At 37.7% G+C, this 22,074-nt stretch overlaps 1 protein-coding gene across 1 annotated transcript in view; it reads right to left on the minus strand.

The window, feature by feature from the left end:
• The window catches only part of SPATA7 (spermatogenesis associated 7), a 41,532-nt gene that overhangs the window by 7,387 nt on the left and 12,071 nt on the right, over window positions 1-22,074 (minus strand). The window contains exons 5-7 of the mRNA XM_086462973.1: window positions 11,360-11,493; window positions 1,709-2,187; window positions 554-617 (exon numbers count right to left, since the gene is read on the minus strand). Coding sequence (XP_086319099.1) covers window positions 554-617; window positions 1,709-2,187; window positions 11,360-11,493 — 677 coding nt within the window. The remainder of the gene's footprint in view (window positions 1-553; window positions 618-1,708; window positions 2,188-11,359; window positions 11,494-22,074) is intronic.

Below are 22,074 nucleotides of genomic sequence, written 5' to 3' on the forward strand. Positions count from 1 at the left end.
CAAAAAAATACTAGGAGCTGGTAGAATTTGAAGTGGTGTAATTTTTCATTAAAGTATTCCAGATACATTCAGCAAGACAGAAAGCAAACAGTATCAAGGAAAAACTTCACAACCCACTGGTTTGGGTGTTTCCTCAGAGGAAGCTTGGTTCCAATTCTTCTGTTGAGGGCTTTTTAGAATACGTTATCCAATGTAAAAATGAAGAAAAAAAAAATCCTTGAAAAAGAGGTACTTTCTCCTGCTGAAAAGGAATGTACCAATTATCTACATCCTTAACATATTTAAGTGATAGTGAACTTGTAAAAACTGTTGAAAAAAAATATTAAAATTTTGTAGTATTCTAAGATCTCTTCACATGCCTCAATATTTTTCTTATTGTTTCCATTTGTTCTTCTGAAACTCTCTCCCCTCTGCAGAACTAATTCATCTCATGACAATAAAGGAAATGAAACTTAAATCAGTTGTATACTGCTGTGGCAGAGATGAAGTATATAGTCCAAAATGATGGTGAAGAGTGCGATCAGAGTACCCAGATGACTGATAGAGGCATTACCTTCAATGTGATCTGCTGTTCAGCCATAACTTTTCTCTCAGATGCTTTGTCTGCAGATGGAAACCTACAAAATTTAGAGATGTATTAGATTTCCAGGACGGCTGCTTCCAAAATGTGCAGGGTAAGAATACCAGTGCCACTGTGGAAACTTCCCATCAACCTGACTGGGACCTAGTACTAAAATGTCTCTGACAGTTTAAGAAATTTCTGCCAGACTTCCATTCACATAATAAAACTAAGTTATATTTAATTTTGAAGAATGACAACAGTCATACATAGGTAAATCCATTATTTGGCTGCATACTTACAGGGGATAGCTAAATTATCCAAAATAATTATTCAGAATTGAGAATGGAGATGATCCTATACATTAAAAATGCACAAGGAAAATATATGACCTACAGCCAGAAAATCAATAGTTGCAATAGAAGCTATCATAATTCCAGTCTTACGAAATTCCTACTTTTTTCTAGGGCAAAACAGAGTTAGACGTGTAGGCACTGAGGACACAAAAGAGAAAAGTTTTCTTTTTATGAGGTAGCATCAGTAAAACCAAAACTAAATCAAAACTGTTTAAATTGCTAAGGAGTTCAATGCAAGAGAAGGACATTAATTTTGTATAAAATATTTCATATAGGACACATCTGAAGGCATTTAAATTCTAATGATAAAAAGACAATGAAGAGCTGCATTCAAGAGTTAAAAAAAAAAAAAGGATCTCTGCATGATGTATTAATTAACGAATTGGAAAGTACGAAGCTACAGGGGCAACAGTGGGGAACTACTTGCATGGTTACTTCTTTAGAAGACAGAAAGCACAACTATACAGTAGAGAGAGCAAAGAAAAGAGAGAGAGAACGACTATCCCCAGCAGATGTGAGATCCCACAGTTCAGATTTAGTGGCACTTTGTATCCAATTTGTATAGATGAAACCAGTTACTCCAGAGAGAAGACAACAAAATATGTCGGCGAAAAAAGGAAAAAAAATCACATTCTGTTCCAGCTTTTGCTAAGGCATATCTAGAATAATTTCAGAATAATTATTCTGGTTTTATACAAATGTAAATGAGAGCAAAAGATGTTGCTTGTATGAAGATACTGTTATGATAATATCTGAACTCCACAGTTTCAAAATAAAGTTTTAATCTCTGTACCTGAACACATCAGTCTGTGTTTGAGCTTCCACATGCTGCTTGCAGTGATTTTTCCTTTTCCTTCGAGCAGAATTGTAATACCTGTACTCTGACAGGAAGGATTTAGCATCTGATATTAAGGTGCGTGGAGTAAAAGGTTTTCGGCTATCAGTAAAGAATTCAGAGTGCTTGTCTAGAAGATCCCCACTGCATACTTTGGAGTTGCTTCCTTGACACCTCTGGGAATGACTAATGCTCACAAAACTATCAGTGGAGCGACTGCATGAAAGTCCAGACCGTCTTCTTGGTGTACTTGATGTGCTGACACTTAAGTTCAAGTTAGACGCATTAGATGCGTTCCGAGAATGTTTTCTGGCATTTTTTACGGGAGTGGAGTGAACGAAGCCATGCTTGCCGTAAGGAGACAGCACTCTTGACAGGTACTGTGCCTGCTGAGCACAGGGGAAGAGACCATCTTTGTCTTCTGCTTCCAAGAAACTCTAGAAAAAATTAAAACAAGATTTGATTGCTTTGCAAATTACCAGCTTTGCTCAAGTTGGTACTCCCAGCTATTATTGTTACCAGCTTGGAGGAATTTTCTATGTAAAAACTTTCCATTTTTGTAAAATCAAACTGGTTTCAGAGCAGCCCCAGCGCTAACAGATTTTAAAACCTAGTCATTGGAAATAAGAGTAGTAAGAAAATGGTTTGCTTCAGTAGCAAAACATTGGTGCTTTGTTACAGAATATTGATGGCTACATCAAACCAAGAGTTTTAATCATTTTAGTCCAAAGGCTCAATAAATTTTTAAAAGTCAAGGAATCATTCCATTGAGCCAAATTATTTTATCTGGGTATGCTCTGTTTGTACCACCTGGGCAAGGTAAGGTAGACATTATCCATTGTTATCCTACTGACTAGTTCACAGTACATACTCTCTTCCAGTGTGGAGTTGTTGCCTGTCTCTCCAAATCCTATTAGCTTCAAAGTTATCACACACCACCTATCTTTATAAGATGTATGTTCTGTAAGGGGCACCACTCACCGATTCAACTTAGACCAACATGGAAAATACTGTAACATGGTTAACACAGAATAAGAAAATTGTAACTAACTGTTTATTCCATGTGTGACCCTTTTCTTCCTGTAGGTGGAAGATGCACATCTTTGGTAAGGCTGTTGAAACACAGGATGTTACCCTGTGTAATGGCATCCTGCACTGTAAGAAATGTCCTAACTGCTATGATAATACAAACAACAACGACAACGCTCTCCAGCAGACATGTTAGATAGTCAAGTTTCTATCCTGTTCTCCTTTGGGTTTCTCAACCCAGCAGGTACATAGGCAGCTGTGAAACTTTCCCTCTAACGCTACAGAAAGCCAACAGTGTGAGAAGTTAGCTTACTACAGTTAAACAGGACAGATGATAACAACGTGATGAGTTTATGAATAGATATACTCGATTTTAGGTGATGGTAGAGAAATGGTATTACTGCTCCTGCTTCTTAACTGTTCCAACACATTAGAGTTTAAAAATGTACTTCAATTCTCAGAAGCAAACTCATAGTCAATGTTACTTTAAAAGGAAACAGTTAAAAGGCTACTAGTTAGACAACAAACTAATAGAGACAAATCAGTAGTACATGGTATGGCTATGGTAAGATGCAGGCAGTGTGTGATTCAGACAGATAACTCAATCCAGAAGAGTCAAAAGAAGCACAGCGTAAGTCTATTTTATATGCAGGCTGAAGTCCAGCTGTCAGTTTTAGTCAGAATGCCTAATTGTGGTTTTCAGTAACCATTTACTATGTATAGAATCTAGGCAAACAAACCTCATCGATGTGGAGGACAATCAAAACAAAATGGGAAACCTTATAGCAAAAGGTCATCTATGCATCTCTTCTTTTTGAGATCTGTAAGGTTATTTTTAAGTCTTGAGTAAATTAAAAAGTTAGTGAAGCACTGCAACAAATATTAAGAGTAGTTAATAAGGAGGAAGTGAAGTACACTAGAGACTGGTGATGACCATGAACATAAATCTGCCCTATGGAAGGTGATGGGGAACTTTCCAACACACTCAATTTTAGAAGGGCTGAGTCTTATCAGAAACATAATTTTAATACTAGGGATGAGAAAACAGTTGATAACCTAAAATCAAAACTTGAAAACTAAGTCTGTCATTGAGAAAGATTAAAGTCTGAATTATTTGGGGAGACCATGCTATTTTTCCTGCTTTCTGAAAAGAAATTAATCATCTTAATACTTAAAAATTCAACGTTATTCCTAAATTGTATTACAACACTGTGGAAAAGTAAGACAGAAACACAACTAAATCTAAGTGACATCTTAAGCTTTTTTTTTTTTGTCAAATGAGAAAGAACAATTCAATAGAAATTCTATTTCTGTCATAGAGAGAATGTTGAAAAAATTTGCAACTTCAAAGCACAAATACCTGGACAGGGTATGTGCACTAGTAAACGTGCTCTACAATGTGCCTGAAAAGTTAGGAAGCATCTTAGCAAGACAGCTGTTGTCTGTTCTTTTCCTACCTAGGATACAGCCACCCAGTGAACATTCTGTCAGTCAGTGAAAAGTATGTACGACATTTTACAGTCTCCAAGAACAGCACATTGCAGACTTAGAAGATTAAACCAGAAGCCTAACAGCAAACAAGATTTTGTCTAAATGAACTTATTTGATCCACCTGTGTAATTATTTATGCAATTCAAGTTCTGTTACACACAACTGTATGATGGAGAAGAGCTGACTCACATCATGTGTACTCAGACTACCTAGCAGTATGACCCCCAGAGACAGTGCTTGCATCTAGGTCCTGCAATGGTGAGGGAGACAAACTGAGGGCAGTGTTTTTCTGGAGAATCTCATTGCCATACTGTGCAATCAGTATAATACAAGGCAAAATAACAGCTAAAATAAAACGACATTTGAGAAAACCCAATTCAAAACCAACAGCTCACAAACCCAAATTAATTCAGATTTAACCAATTAGCCAAACTTTTAAAAATAATTATCTTATGTTCCTTACACTCAGGCAGTTCATGTATCTCCACATCACAGCAACTAAGTGCTGCAAGATTTAAAAGAAGGTATAGAAATAGAGGTGTTTCCTAAGAAGAAAATTCAATTTCTAAGGCAAATTAAGGACCAGATTTTTAACAAACCTGAAGTTTAGGTTTAGATAGGCTAACACAGACATTAACTTGTGATGTACCTCCACCATTTGAACAAAGAACAGGAAGATGTGGAAAGACCTGTACAGGCCATAAAGCTCTGAAGTGAGAAAAGGGAGAAAGGGAAGCTGAGTTCCGTATGTGTTCCACTCATCTCTATTATGCTTCCATCAAACAAGTAAAAACTGTTAAGTAGAAGCATTACAATACTGAAGTTACTGAAGGAAGAGCTCCCTTATAGAAAGCCTGAGAAAGAGCGGATCCAGAATATGAATTAAACATATGCTGTGATATGCATTTATTTATGACATTCAACCCTAACTGCCAGTTGGGAAGATCCACAGATTCACCCAGCAGCCCATCCTGATCTTAGAACTAATCTGTGTGGAAATTATTTTGAGAGACTAACACCGAAGCATGGATTCAGTGGATTTCCAGTAGTCCTTCACTGCCTGAACACAACATAAACCGGGAGAAAATCCTCAAGAATGCTTCACTTTTTGAAACTAATTAGATGATTAAGATGCAGATTGAAGGTTGGATGTGTGATTTTCCCCATCAGTAAGTGGCAATGGACTGAACGCCAACAAAAGTGGCAAAATGAACTGTAAAAGGAAGTACCTGTTGGAATTCTGCAAGACAACCAATACTTGTTGTGAGGCTTTTGAAGTCTCCTACTGGGGAAGGTAGGGAGTGGAAAAAACCCAAACAACCAAACTTGGAAATCCTTATACATTTGTTGAAAATTCAAGATATTGTAACCTACTAATATATAGTATAGGATAGTAATATATTACTAGTAAACTAGTAATACATAGTATATTAACCTATGTAATTCAGAATATAGCTTGTAAATATACAATTTTTGCATTCAAATCCTAAAAAACATGTTCTTGAAAGTTACAAGCAATTGTATCTTACTGAATAAATGCTGCATTTTCTCATGACACTGCTATTATTACTCCTTGAATCCTACTATCCCATATTTTCACTTTCAGAACCACTTAATAGTTTCAATTAAAACTCAAGATGATGAATATACATTTTGTGGCATGTAGTAAATTCTATTTAGAGGAATATTAAAAAATGGAGATAGTTTACCATCAAAATTTAAGCCACAGATCACACTGCTGTCATACCATATATTCCCTTCACCACAATTCCACACAATTTTCTCCCACATCATTAAGACCAGTTATGCTATTCCAGTACCCCAAATGTCCCTAGTTGCTGATGCAAAATGTTTGGGGTTTTTTTAATTAGCTGAGCTAAAATAAGCCCTTCTTGATGGTGTCTCATGTGAGCCAACTTTATTTTACCACTACAGCATAATTAAATGCTGAACTGATAACATGCAGTAACAATGTCCAACAAATGCTTGTGTTAGCAAGCAGCATAATAAGGCTTACTGCAGTGGGTTGACCCTGGCTGGATGCCAGGTGCCCACCAAAGCCAGGCAATCACTCCCCTTCTCAGCTGGACAGGGGAGAGAGAATATAACGAAAGGCTTGTACATCTAGATAAGGACAGGGAGATCACTCAGCAATTACCATCATGGGCAGAACAGACTTGACTTGGGGAAAATGAATTTAATTTATTACCAATCAAATCAGAGTAAGGTAATGAGAAATAAAACCAATTCTTAAAACATCTTCCCCCCACCGTCCATCTTCTTGGGCTCAACTTTACTTCTGAGTTCTCTACCTCTTTCCCCTGCAGTGGTGCAGGGGGACACGGAATAGGGGCTGCGGTCAGTTCATCACATGTCGTCTCTGCTGCTCCTTCCTCCTCAGGGGGAGGACTTCTCACACTCTTCCCTTCCTCCAGCATGGGGTCCCTCTCATGGGAGACAGTTCTCCATGGATTTCTGCAATGTGAGTCCTTCCCATGGGCTGCAGCTCTTCACGAACTGCTTCAGCGTGGGTCCCTTCCACAGGTTGCTGTCCTTCAGGAACAGACTATGCCAGCGTGGGCCACCTGCAGGGTCACAAGTCCTGCCAGCAACCTGCACCCACATGGGCTCCATTCTCTCCATGAGTCCTGTCAGGAGCCTGCTGCAGCATGGGCTTCCCATGGAGTCACAGCCTCATTTGGGAATCCACCTGCTCTGGCATGGGGTCCTCCACGGGCTGCAGGTGGGTATCTGCTCCACTGTGGACCTCCATGGGCTGCAGGGGGACAGCCTGCCTCACCATGGTCTTCACCATGATCTATAGGGGAATCGGTGCTCTGGCACCTGGAGCACCTCCTCCCCCTCCTACTTCACTGACCTTGGTGTCTGCAGAGCTGTTTCTCTCACATATTCTCACTCCCCTCTTCATCTGCAGTTGCACAGTTTGTTTTTTTTCCACCTTTCTTAAACATGTTATCCCAGAGCCAAGGCGCTACCACTGTCGCTAATGGGCTCAGCCTTGGCCAGTGGTGGGTCTGTCTTGGAGCCATCTGGCATTGGCTGCATCAGACATATGGAAGGCTTCTGGCAGCTTCTCACAGAAGCCACCCCTGTAGCCCTCCTGGCTACCAAAACCTTGCTACGCAAACCCAATACACATACCAGTGTGATTGTTTGCATATAAAGTACTTGCAGTGGTAGCCCAGTGCTATTACAAACAGATAAGACTGGAAAGTTTCAGAATCCACCTATACATATGTGTTGAAAAGCTAGTTCCCTTCAGTATGTATTATAAACAGGTTAATTTTTCTTGCATACATTTTACTCTCAGTGATTAAAACAATTCACAGAGCTGCAATATAAATCAGACTGTAGAAATGTTTGTGAGCATACGGTCGGGTGCCCTGCAATATACAAAATAATAATAAAAAGATACTAAGTGACAAGATACAAAATAATAATAATAATAATAAGATACTAAGTGATATTAGCCAATTACACAACTACACTTCATGAAAGCCACATGTTCTATTCCTTGGAAGCAGTTGAGCTGATCCTAAAACAAGACAAAGGCACCTCTCACTAGGGTCATTGAATTATACTCGGACGAATTTAAGTCTTGAAATTAACTTATTCTTGTATGAAAAAGTCTTCCAATAGAATAGTTTATCTACCATCATAAAATAAGATCAGAGAGACACTTTATGAACTGCACAGTCAAGTTACAGAAGCTGCAATTTTGTAATAAATGAGCTGATTCTTTTAACTTAAGACAGCTCAATTTATAAGCCACTTCAATATTGCTGTAACTGGGCTGAGCGCCTGCTCTCTGCTGCCTGAACAGAGCAAAGGTCTTGTGTAGCAAGCGACAAGTTGCCTTTACAGTTGCTCTCATAATCCCCTTGTATGTCATCTGTTCATTTTATTACACCCTTCGATAAGTAGTTAGTAATTGAGAAAGGCAAGAGAGAGAAAATTCACACAAATATATGAAAAAATAAAACCTGTATGAATATGATCAGTTTGCATACTGGCATCAACAATAATCATTTTTCTCATTCAAAACGATGTTCCTGTTACATTCTTACCTTTTGAGTGTGTGTGCGTGGTGTTCAATTGTATAATGTGGTATGTTGCTACTTTCATCAAATACAGTGATGTTATTAATAAAGGGTATTACTGAATGTGCATATGAAAATGCATTAATACAAACAACCAGCATGAGAGGTGATTGTCACTATGAAGCCTGAAAGGAAATCTGTACTGAACATTCCTGACAAAAACATTTTTCTTTGATGCTCAGAAGGCTCTCCTGCTTTCTTTAGTTGCTTACATCTCTCATTCTGACAGAACTAATTCAAGCACAATACATCTTCAGACTGTTAATATCATAACAGTATAATACATCTTTAAACAGAAAGCATGTGACTAGGTAATTCACATAGCCACGCATGTGCTGCATACAAAATTAACAAGAGAGATTAGAAACAGTTAATGGTGTTTCTTAATCTATATTTCATATATACAAGCAGATGGTCATAACCTTCATTCTTAAGAAATCAAAAAAGTCTCAAAAAACAGGCTGAAAGGCATCTTGAAATGCCAAGGCAATGGCAACCATACTTCAAATGGTTAAAAGAGAAAATCTACCCTCCTATGGAGCAGCCTTCCTCCAACTGACTTTTGGTATGGCTTAATTTCTTTTAAAAATTTCATTAGCAGACAGAAATGCCTATTAATAGGACTATCTGAACATGCGATATGAAATACCAAGTCTTGCTCAAATCAGAGATTTTATTTCTGGCCAGCTCAATTCAGGTTTTCTTGCTTCAGAGATAAGTCATTGAGCTTCATGCAGTTTGACCTGCTGAATCACTCAGATGGATGTTTGAAAACCCAAATCACCTTTGTACAGAAGATAAAAATTAAAAATCTAGGGATTTCACTAGGATATCGTTTTCCACCCCCAGCAGAGGTGGGAAAGACTGCATGGTAGTGGCATTCTATGCACAGACATCATGGTATTTTCCAGAATCTGTCAAACAGCCTTTTCTATTTTGAGAAAACCTAAGAGTAATTCATTAAAGAATGAGTATATGTAAGTAATTTGATGACAGATAAATGAGTGGATACCCCCAAATGTGCTGCTTATCCTTCCTCAAGCTTTATAGTCTAAATAAGTCTCTAAATACTCACTTAAAATTTACATACTCACAAAGACACGCAAAGTGAGCAGCCCTTTCACCATCCTTATCTGTAGTTTATCATCCTATTCTGATTAACTTTCACACACGGTGTCAAACATCACTATTATGCTACACGGAAAGAGAGGAGCAGAAGGGAAGTACAGCTGTCCCCAGGACATCTTATGCTTTCCCTGACCCTCTACTTGACTGTGAGAGATAAAATAGTGTCCCTGAAGTAACTGGTTTGCTAGCAAAATCATCCAGAGTGCTCCATTGTGTTACTGGAAAACGAGCCTGCTCTAAATAGTAATAAATGCAGCTACACGAAAAATGAAAACGGTGAAATAAAGGCACCAGGCTTACCAGAATGCATAAAACCTCAATGCTAATGAATGAAACCTTTTGAAAACAGAAAGTCAGGTGCATATATCAAAGCCCGTTAGCATGTATTTAGCCTATAATCTAGTCAGACATTGACCATGTCAGAGTTACAAGGGCTATTATATTTTTATACACATATATAGGCATATATGTTACTCCTAAATTGATACACATTTTACAAGAGCCACATTTTATTAGGCAAGAAATTATGCATTATGAAAGTAACTTCTTTAAATTTTGTATTCTTACATTTAAATGTAACAGTAACAAAGCCAGAGGAATCTACTTGTCTCTTTCTTACATTCCTCCTGTAATGTTGTAAGATGCCTATTAAGCACAGGACCACATTCTACTCTTGCCATTACCTCCTTGGAAACCTGGAGTATTCCAAGGTTGACTGCTTCAAATCTGTGCTCAGTCTCATCCCTACCCAGGAATATCCTAATTCGACAAAACCATTTTTTGAGTAGTTCCACAAATAGAGGATGTATAATCAGCTTTTTCCTAATGCCAACAGAGACAGCAATAATGTGATCACTGTGTGGCAAAAATCTTCTACATTATCATAAGCTTTAATAGGCATCCTTAGAATTTGTTTTCCAACTGTCACCTATCAATATATCCTGATGGCTAGAGAAATACAATTAGAATGGCTAACTCATCCTCACAATGCATTAGAGGACATCTAATCATGAAGGAGAAGAATCCTCCCTTGGTCTACAAACAAGCATAGGAAATTAATGTATATTTTGGCAAATGAAGTAAACAGGGCTTCATTTTTGGCAAAAAATATGACAGCCCAATTATTTCCACTGCCTACCCTTCTACCAGAAGGCTCAGTCCCAGATTTTTAGTTAGATTCCTACTAACTCACTGGTGCTCTTATTTACACTACAATGAAACATATTTTACAAGTCTACCAATCAATGATTTGATTAACAAAGTGCCAAACAACATTTCAGTGAAGATTAGTCTTAGCATTTGCAAAGTTAAAAAAAAAACCCTAGAGGCAAAAAAAAGGATTATATCAAAAAATTACTTTTTTTTGTGTGTGGTTAAATATTAATTTGGCAAGTCTCCCAACATGACTTTCTGAAATACACTTTTCAGCTGATAACTTGAAATTCAGAGTCAGACAGTCTGTTGAATGATACCCTAGGGTGAGAAAACATAAGGAAAGCTGCAGTTTCTGTTGGCATGATACAGACTACACTCTCAGGACAAATGTTGGTGGGAAAGCACCTGTAAGGAATTAGAAGAACTGGGACAGATATTACTTTAGAAAGACCTTGTTTTGCAAAAGATTAAAACAAAGGAAAAAAGCAACAGTCTGTTATAACGCTATATTAAAGACCATGAGTGCATCCTTTCTGAGCTGAGAAATTTATAAAGCTGCGAATTTATGCAGCAACTAGAGATACATTTTAAGCACACTGTACATTGTTTCACAATGAAATAATTTAAGGAACTTCTCCTGCCCCAGTTTGCAGAAAATAACACAGAAAGACAAAAAAATATCTACCTTTCCAAAAGAGGATGGCAGCAGCCTTCCACTCTCTCTTGAGCTGGATCGGGAGGCAATTTTGCCCACACTCATTTCCTCTTCACATCTGGCTATCTTCTTTTTCAGTTTCTCTCTTCTTTGCTGGTCAGCAACTTAGGAAAGACACAAAGTTTGTCAGACCCAAACTGAAATATTACTATTTTTTTGTCCGAAGTGAATTGAAAATGTCATAGGGGTTTCCAATTGCTCATCAAAGTCAGACTATTGCGATATATTCCACTTCCAACACACAGCAACTACAAAAAAAACCAAAACCCTCTGTTCTTAAAAGAAAAATATCAAGAGTGTGCTGGTAGCCGAAGCTGCACCTTAGCTTCCCTGAAATATTCTAATCTCACAACACACCACTATGCAGGAATTCCAAGATCAGTATTGCTAACAGAGCACTCTGCTCAAAATCTCACAAGTTTGCTCTCAATTTCTTACAGATAGAACTCCTTTGACTGTAGTCTCATCCAGTATTTCAGAAAAAACCCAAACATGTTTACTGTTAATAAATTTGACAACTAAAAAAATCCATGCTCACACCATGGAAAAATAGCGAGTAGTCTCCCTAGCACAGAAATCCATGGCAAAACAAGCAGTTCATGTCAAGAACAAAAATGAAGGTGAACACTGTGAAAGGTCCACTGTTAGATCAGGAAGGGAAATCGTTATCAGTCTACACTGGTCTGCACTCCAAGACCTTGTTCACAGTGTCCATGCAGCACAGAAGATGAGTTAGGTATCTATGCCATCAGATAAAGAGAGGAGCCCAAAAGATGGGTAAATTTTCTGTGTTTGAGTTTGCTGTCAGTCACCTACATCTGATATCTTGCATAATACAGTCCAAAGTTTTTGTATATTGTGAGCACCCAAGTGCCACAGATGAAGTTCACAAAGTTGAAAAATTCAAATATGGCTGATGAAAACCATTAATAATTTCATTTCCTGTGGGAGCTGCGTGAGGACACCGACACGATCAATGTGATCTAACAAGTGAACCTTTATTTCCGTGTTTCCAGTGCAATTTATAACCTTCGACCACACCCAATAAATACTGATTGGCTTCATCGCAAATAACAGCCCATAGTCCAACCCGATTGGCCACATTGCGAGTCATGTTCAAGTCATGTTCACAGATGTTCACACCCATCTTCTTCAAGAATTAAAACTGCGTCATTAATGGCGGCTGTCTCTTCTTCTGCACCTGTAAGATGTTCATGCCCCCTGCACCAGAAGTTGTTTATGCTTTCAGCAGTTCCGGTACGTCCCAGCTCGGATTCTCTGGAAAGGCTGGATTGTTCACATGTCCCATATTTCATAAATGTCCTCCCACAATTTCCATAGGGGAACAAAGAGAGTTTATATAAACAAGCACACTTCTGAAGCCTGCATACACAATGAAACCTGTTTTAACTCTTGACTACATTTCTCATTCATTTAACACAGACCCAAGTGTATGAATGGTTTATTTGATACAGACACACAAGACAGAAAGGCCTTTGTGGATTTCTTCTTCAGTTTCATATTGTATTTATATCATACTTTGGTAGACCCCAGTCTTCACACACACTCTGATACTTCAGGCATGGAGGTGTAAATAACTTCATGGATTGGTGTGGTACGTTCTTCCAGACAGCTGAGAACTACAGCAATCTGAGAACATTCAATCAACCTCTAAAATACACTCATCTGTGTACATTAACCCTACAGACATGTTAATCTCTAGGAATCATTTAAGAACATGTATTCATTTTAGTAAACATTTTAGTCCCCTTTTAAACTAGAACATAGCAAAATCCTTGCTCTCCTTCCTCAGGGAAATCCCTCTTTCTCTCTTTCAATACTTAAAATTGATATGTAAAATACAAAGTAATTTTATAGCTGCTGATTTATTCAGCATATTCCACTAGAGTACTTAAAATATGAAGTCACTTTTATTACTGGAAAAACATTAGCTGAAGTTAAGATATGCTAAATTCTACAACTCTGAACTAAAAATATGCTTTGTAACAAGGAAAAAAAATACCATACCATTAAATAATTAAAACTCAGTACTTTTCTTCCTACACTGAATTACTATCATGTGGCTATTCTAAATGGCTATTATTTCTGATTGTGTTTGTCTTAAGCATTACCAATGAGCACTCAAAAAAATAGGTCAGAAGTTTTATATGTTTGAGATAAATAATTACTCGTGCTGGGCCAACAGAGTGTGTCTGTGTGTGCACATGCATGGAAGCTGTAAAAATGCAAGTCTTGCCTGCTGCTCAGGTAAAAGGGTGATGGCTGAAATGAGTTTGAATAAATATCTAGGGAAACAATGAATGAATGAGAACTCTACAAAGCAAATCATACAGAAGTACAGGTATCTCATTTTGTAAGTGTGGGTAGATGCCTGAAACAGAAATTTCCTTACACTCAAGTGCTCAGGCAGAAAGCAGGTTTGTCTAAGAGAGGCTTAATCACTTTACTGCATGTTCTACCTACATACCATGGCTTAACAGGAGTTTCTGGGCAAAGTACAAAGCAGTGTGAATATTATTGCAAACCCAAGTTCTTGTGTTGTCCTTATTCCGCTCTTTATAGGATAAGGTTGAACATTTTACATACATGGACAGACTCTGCCTTTACTACTGGCATTCAAAGCTACAAAAGCCAACGACTACAAACCTCCCCCAGGAGTGTGTGCTACAACCCTTCTCAACCAAAGCACAGCTTGTGTCCATGAATAAAGAAAGAACAGTAAGTATGTCAGCTAAGGCTATCTTCGGATGTCAGAATGACCCATTGGGACTACTGTCACCTGCATGGGAAATGTATTTGCCTCACACCAGTCATAGTGAGCTTAGCTCAGCTAACCCATTAAGTGTGTTCTAAAAGCTAAAGCCACTCATGCGTACTAAAAGGCAGAGCAGACAGTATGCAAAACAGAACGGCAGAAAATCCCGGCAGTATACCCATCTTGTTGCCAAATTAGGGAATTTTCAGGCTAGATTGTCTGTAAAAGCTAGGAACTGTGAAACCAGCAAAGCAAGAGATAAAGAAATCCTTCCTGAAGAGATTTAAGGTAGAATTAAACAGACAGCTAGATGTAAGTTAGGACAGCCCTGAGGCAGTCAGCAAGTAACACAGACGAGGGCAGGGGTACAGACACAAAAACATACATGCTGCCTACCTCCCCTTACTTCACATGTCCTTTCCCCAAGCAGGGACTGTAGAATCCAGTCTTTCCATTTGACTTCAGCCAGACAGAAAATGGCCTGAACTTTTGAGGCACCAATTACAATATTACAACTGATGGGAGCTGAACATACTTAAGGCTGCCATACATAACTACTTGTCCTCCAGCTATGAATACATTAAATACAGAAAGAATGAGACCAGCACTCAGGAAGAAACATGCAGTTTTAAAAAGGAGATTTATCTGTTTAATTGGAAAGGTTGCTCACTGTTGAAGATATCTTCTGTTTCAAACCAATCACAGATATACTTCTTTAGTTTTCAATGAGGTTAATAAACTAATTTGACAAGAGTGCCCTTGGCATACTGTCATAGACTAGTGGGAAGTAAACATCAACTGCATTTATTAACAGATAATAATTTCACCACAAGTAATTTTTACCACACATTAGCTCCAGAAACATACTACATTTGCAGACTTAACGGGAAAAGTTCAAGACAATAAGTATCTTGTGACAAACAAAAAGAAAAAAGAAAACCACTTTTATTTTTCCCATTTCTTTAAAAAGAGAAAACTAAACGTTTAGGAATAAAAAATACATAGTCTACAGATTCAAACAAACGAGTCCCTTTTAAAGCCTTACTAGAGACTTTGAGATTAATTATATCTCTAACTGCTGTGCTGAAAACCACCAAAAAGATTGACAGTATAGTAAAGAGAAAATGTATTACAATATAATTAAAGTAGTGATTTTCATGTATCAGATAAATTCAGTCTGTGAAACTAAATTCCATAACTTATTGCACCCACCCTATGAAACTGTTCTCTTAATTCTGTTGTCAATGAGAGGAAGCACAAGAAGAAAGACCATGAATTTTAGAAGTTAAACTCTAGTATTGTCCATAAAGAGCTACCTATAAAATGCTGATTAATCTGTCACAGAAGTAACACTTTTGCCTAGGCAAACACCCTTTTCACCAAGAGTACACCACACTTCCAATGCAGAGATCACACCATTATAGTTCCCTGTTAGAATACTCCCTCTGTAGGCTTGATTCTTTCCTCCTTAAGCCTAGGCTGCAGCAGTTATTTCCAGACACATGCTTAGCATTATAAAACAAATGTCATAAACCTGGAAGAAACAAAATAATCATGCATACCACACAGCTAAGCAGCTTGAAAGCTCTGCACTTATAAGGACAGTATGATTTGGAATGCCAGTGGTTATCCTTTGCTCTGAATTTCCAACCTCTAAATTTATCATATGTCACATTACAGTACAATTGGCAGCTAACCTTCAAGTTATTTCATTTTGATGTCCATGACAGACAATGAAATAGTAAGTTAGATTTAAATTGAGTTCAGCTTGCAGAACAATGTATCTCAAAAGAATTGTCCAACACTGAGCATTCCTCCATTGTGATTTTGTATCAGTCGTTTTTGCACTAACACACTTCTGGTTATTATTTCCTTTATGAATTCCCTTAGATAAACAATGCAAACATAAACCTCATTTCTGCTGAGCTTGAAGTGCCTGCAGTGACCATAATTAAATTGTTCAGCATATCAGTTGTTGGTATTATTTTGGCAAGCAAGCTCTTCTTGTAAGTAAGTTTTTACTGTCAGCTGCCAAGCTCTACACAAATCCCCAATACAGCATGATTTAAGCACCTGGGGTGAGATCTCATCAAACGGAAATTAAATTTTGCCATTGGGTGTGAAATTTGGGTTTCTTGTAAGTCTAAATCTAAATTTCTTAACAGACATTTTACTTTTCATAACTCTAAAAGATGATTCTGCAGTCCTTCACATTGATTATCAGTAGCACTGTTTCACCAAATAAGGGAGGAATCGCCACAAAAAAAGGTGACAAAGGATTATTAAGGGCTTGATACTACAGCCTTGCTTGTATCAAATAGAAAGTAGTATTTGTATCAGGGCATGTACTTCAGAAATATAATACCGCTTGGCAAAGCTACTAATGGCAGAATTTGGCCACTGCTAGAGCTTGGAAATAAAGCCTAGCAGCGAGACATGAATCCTTCAGAGGAATTTCAGGAGAGGCTAGGAGCATAGGATTATCCCAAATCCATCCACTTCTGATCCTCATATGTGGTCCTCATCTGAGAGACATCTCGTAGATACTTGTGTCAGCCATATGAAGAGTACAGCAGCCTGTGCACAGCCTATTACCTGGAAATTGTGAAATGCTGCACCAATGCTGAAGAAAACTTCTGAGCCTGCTCAGGTAAACCTCCATTCGTGTACCCTAGAGAAAGGTCCATCTGGTTTCTAGGTGGGCTTGGACAGATGATCTTGTCTCAGGGTACCACTGGGGCAGCCCCCAAGGACAATTTAGACATAATTGTACTGAGCTAATGCTGAGAATAAGTGGAAAGAATAATTTTATTCCTGTTCTCTGGTATTCTACAGCTATTTTGTGATCCTCAGTAATAGCGGAAAGTGGTATAAAAACAACCACCCCCCCAGTTGACAGATGGTAAAGCTGGGTAAATTCAATTAAAAATCAGGGACGTATTTTTCAACAATAATGATGATTAACTACTGAAACAACTACAAAAGGAAATTATGTTTTCTCTATTTCTTGACCTTTACAGGTCAAGACGGCAGGCCTGCCTTGTTTATGTGTTTTATTTACCATACTCAGTACGGTTGTTGAGTTCTGTATTAGCACAACTGGATGAAATTTGTCGTCTGCTTAACTCATGATGTCAGACTCAATTATCTAATGTCTTTTTGCAACTACACTCTATGAAAAAATGTATTTTTGATGTACTAAATACATACCTAAAATGAATTACATCTTCTAAAATAAAAGAAAGAAAACCTTTTTGTAGAAGAAACTTTAAATAACTTCTGCAAAAATGAAGTAAAATTACTACAGTTAAAAGTACAGGTTCATAAAGATTTTTTAGTCAGTGGGTTTTCCTGCTCTCCAAAAATTCAGACTTGATAAATATATTAGAACACCTTTCCAAAGACATACCTGAACACTGAAAACATACGTGTTACAATTAGCTGAGTGTCTGACTCTAGAGAACTTATGAGTTGCTTATAATTTTCAGAAATGTGTATGTAAGATAAAACGCAACAGAAAAGTTAAGAATCAAAGATGGGGATATTTTGTGAAAGCATCCTGTAAAACAGCAGCAACAACAAAATACGTAAGACAGCTTTTCATAGATCATTGCTTTTCGTAGCATAAAGGTAGACAGATATAATCTAAAATACATGAACACACGAAAAATAAAAAATTAAATACATTATTATATAAGAATACATATTTCTTGATAATTCTACTTGAATCTAAACCCCAAAATAGTAGAAAAACAACATTACTGTTGTAATCAGTCTGAATTGTTGTCTCTCCCCATCTCACCCCACCTCCCCCAAGTATTCAAGTTCTATCAGGCTAAAATAGATTCCTGGTGGGTAACTTCTCAGAATAATTTTTTTTCTTCTCCCCGCTCCCCCCTGCTTCGGTATCAAAAGAGACCTACATTCCCAAGCACACTAATCACTGGGTTCAGGCTGTACTATCAATATGCCCTGTGGAAAAACCTCTAAACATATGGGTTGAAAAGTTAGTACTGTTAGAAACCAGGCATGTGTAGCAGCAGCTGTCTTACTTGGCATAGCTTTTGTCAAGTTTTCTGGCACAAATTCCACAACCACAGACTTCTAATGGCCACTGGTATCAATCAACATGCTTGGACTAATTCTGAACATAGAAGTTTCACATTTCAAGAAGTTTCACATTTTAACAACTATTTTAAGTCAATAAGGCTGATCTAATACACAAGAACATGCTCACTGCTAGCCCAGTGACATGGCAGCTTGCCTACATTGCTGCCAGCTAAGATACCAGGAAAAGAACAGTGGAAACTAAATCCACTTTAAGGACAGAACACATTCAGTTGGCCAGGGAGAATGCCAACTACAGTATCATGTTTAATTCTTAAACACTAATGACTGATTCATGGCGACAACCCCAAAGGGAAATACCTGCTATTTTACCAGTATATGAAGTATATTTGCAGGGGATGTTTTTTAACACTATCTGAAGGATTAATAAATCTTAGCATTTCAAACTGAAAATTTACCCGACTTCCTTATTTGGGATGCAATACATAGTAAGTCAAAGAATACAAAAAGAAAAAAGTAATAATATGCTTCAGTTGAGGCAATGACAGGCACAGAACTACTGGCAGAATAAAGCTGTAAACCCCTTGACTACAGAGACTCCCCCGATATTTAGTCATATTGATGTTGCAGCTATGCCTGGACAAAATATGCGTCCCACCTCCAGCAAGAAAAAAGAAATTGGTTGAATATGTCCTAAAAATCCTTTTCCCTTACTTTCTTCCTCCATACTTTTTTGATACTTTCACTGCCTGAATTATGGGCTGTCTTCTCCACATAATCCACTTCATAAAAGACAGAAGAAGAAAAACTATTCTCCGGTGGGTTGCCAGAGACACTACAAATGATATCTTGCACTAAGCTTAATAGCTGAACATGTAACACTTGCTTGTGCTACTATTACAGTACAGAAATCTGTAGTTCTTGATGAACAATGCATAGAACAGTAGGAAAAAAACCCAAACACTCTAATTTTAGGTATGAAATAAATTAAAATAATTTTCAATTTCATTCTAAACATCTAGAGTTTACAAGAATAGTGCAGATATTGGACAAGGGATGCCTGAATAGGCAGCGAGACTAATAACGAAGAATTTGAAAGCAGATGTGCCCCATGGAATTACTCCTTTGTTAACTCTGCACAAATTTCACCCTGTGTGGCAGAGTTTCTTATCTGTTTATAAAGTGACCTCAGTCAGATGACAAAACTTCTGAAGAAAGCACGTCAGAAAAAAATCTTAGTTACATGTACACATTGAGTATAGAAATTAGCTCTCCAGATTTTTATTAAGAAAGGATAATCTTAAGCATCTGGTACAAACACATACATGAAAATCCTGGACCTATTGCAGTTGAGACACTTTTGCTGTTGGCCATCACAATCCCCTTATGGCATCTAACCCCCTTATATTCATTCCACCATGCCTTTTAAAACTGGAATTACCAGGATAAATGCTTTCAAGTAAATTCAGTTCTAATCCTGACAGTGTTTGAATTGGATACCCAGAAGAAACCTTTTAGATACGCAGATATTCTGACATTGGAACAGGTTACTCGGGTTGTAGAATCTCGAACCCTGGAGGTTTCCAAGACTTGGCTGATCTAGTGCTGGCAGAAGTCCTATCTTGAGCAGAAAGCTCAAGGAGGACTAAATGACTGCCGAAGGTCCCTTACAACCAACGTTTCTGTGATCCCATGAAGGCAGGTATGTGACAGAAGTTGAGTTTCCAAAGCATTAGGAGAAATGACAATGCATACAGACTGAGCTCTTGAAAAGAAATCACTAGACAGGAAACCTATGAACCAGTGTCTCTCATCTCTATCAGGCAGAAAGACCCTCTTCTGAAATGGCAAACAGAACCAGCACGCAAGCTGTATAATTTCTAGCCTTGTGTCTGGGGCAAATGCTGAACTCCAGTGAAATCAGATGTTGAGACCTATCTCTCGCCCTTGTGGAAAAAAAAAAGGGAATCTTCTACTTCAAGAAAATTAAGTGTTTGTAGCATTTTATGCAGACAATATAAGATGAAAATGTAATTCGGAACATTTTTCAGCATTGCGAAGTAAAAACACTACATTGAGGAATATTCTAATAAAAAGATATTGCTTACATAAGTCTACATTATTACTTTGCTTTCTATCTTTCACTCAGCACTTTCATTTTTATTACAGAACATGAAGCACCTCACAAAATAAAACCTGAAAACTGGGGCAGAGACATTATACTGTCCTAAGAAGCCACTTTTAGGGAAAAAAATACAGCATTATTTATTGCTTTGTTAAACAGATTTTTTAAAATGGCAAATTCATTGTCACTTCATAATTGCACAACTCCTCTCAGTGCAGAACATCAAGCAAACAAAGTATATTGTAGAACTTAGCTAAATCTAAGGACAAAATGCTCTAACCACACTGGATACTCAGCTCTGGGAGATCAAGAAGCGAGCCCAACATTTCTTCCAAATGAATCCTGTGCTACTGAGTAGGATGCCGGTCCTTGAACTATGATGCTCAGCTTCACTTTATGAGGTAGCTCTATTTTGGGAATATAATAAATTTCAATTAAGTAACAATTAGCACTCCCAAGTCTTATACTAGAATAACAGTAGGTAAATTGAGGAAGTTTTTTTGTAATCAAAGGGTTTTGGTTTTTTTCCCCTAGCTTTAATTTTTTTTTCCTTTGTGAACAGGAAACATCATCTAGGGCTGTCTTGGTTGTATTCATGTTCTAATAAGATAAAACACAGCAGCAGCTTTTTCCAGCCCAGTCTGAAAAGAGGTGAAAGCGCAATTTAGCGAGGATTTAGTGTACCAATTTTATCAAACAGATGGGTAAAAACAAAAGCAGCAGCAAAGGTGAAATGTTTCCATTACACCCTGTATAGGAGATTAATGTTCTGTCTGTGACCAGGACAGAGTTACATAGTCAGACACTGGTCTGAGTAAGATGAACTGAAAGAGAAACATATTGCACAAAGCCTTGCTAACTGAAATGGAAATTTCCTTGCTACAGAGTACACCTGCTAGTGTCATGACAATTATCCATTAAGGTGAAGGCACCGTCATTGTCTCCCAAAATGAACTCATTATTCAGGGAAACTCATTCTGGTGTGAAACACACAAGCTATCAGCTCAGAAGCATTTTATCTGTAAAGACAGCAGACTCTATAATAAATGGGCATTTGTTGGTGTTGAGAAAGAACCAAGACCTGAAAAGGTATGGAAGAATAATCGTTAATTAGGGAGCCTAAGAAAGATTCTAGCAGATGCAGAAAGAAAAGCTACATGAGGGTTTTATTACACAAAGACGTAGGTGTGAATTTTCTTCTTACACCAACCCTGTATTTTCATGCTTATTTCAAAGCAAATCTTGGTAGAGCTGGAGCATGAGAAGCAAGACATTTTTTCAGATGATTCTGCAGAACAGGTGATGTGAAATTCCTACGGCAATCTGCAGACTCTAGATATCCCTGCAATACTGTTGCTGCCTGTGCCGCACCTTTTGAAAGCAGGAAAAGGCAATCCCATGTACAGCATCTTTGATCCTGGTGCAGCTTGTTGCTTAATTCAGTCTCAATCCATTATGCAGAAGTACTGAAAAAAAAATTCTAATGAAATTGAGTCTTTCCGCCAAAAGATGACTGATTTCCTGCATCTAGTTATTCTGATCATTTTACAAGGCAGTACCACTCTGTTTAACTGGATTTGAGACTACCCACAAAATATTGTGTCCTCAGATGATTTATCTTTCTATCCTAAAAGAATACTTTAATGTTTTCCAGTAACTAAATACTGAATTTGAGAAAAAAAGAACTTTCTCTAATTACATTAGTGAAAAAGACAG

This window comes from Leptosomus discolor, chromosome 3 (assembly GCF_034619465.1).
Source record: "Leptosomus discolor isolate bLepDis1 chromosome 3, bLepDis1.hap2, whole genome shotgun sequence".
Classification (NCBI taxonomy): Eukaryota; Metazoa; Chordata; class Aves; order Leptosomiformes; family Leptosomidae; genus Leptosomus; species Leptosomus discolor.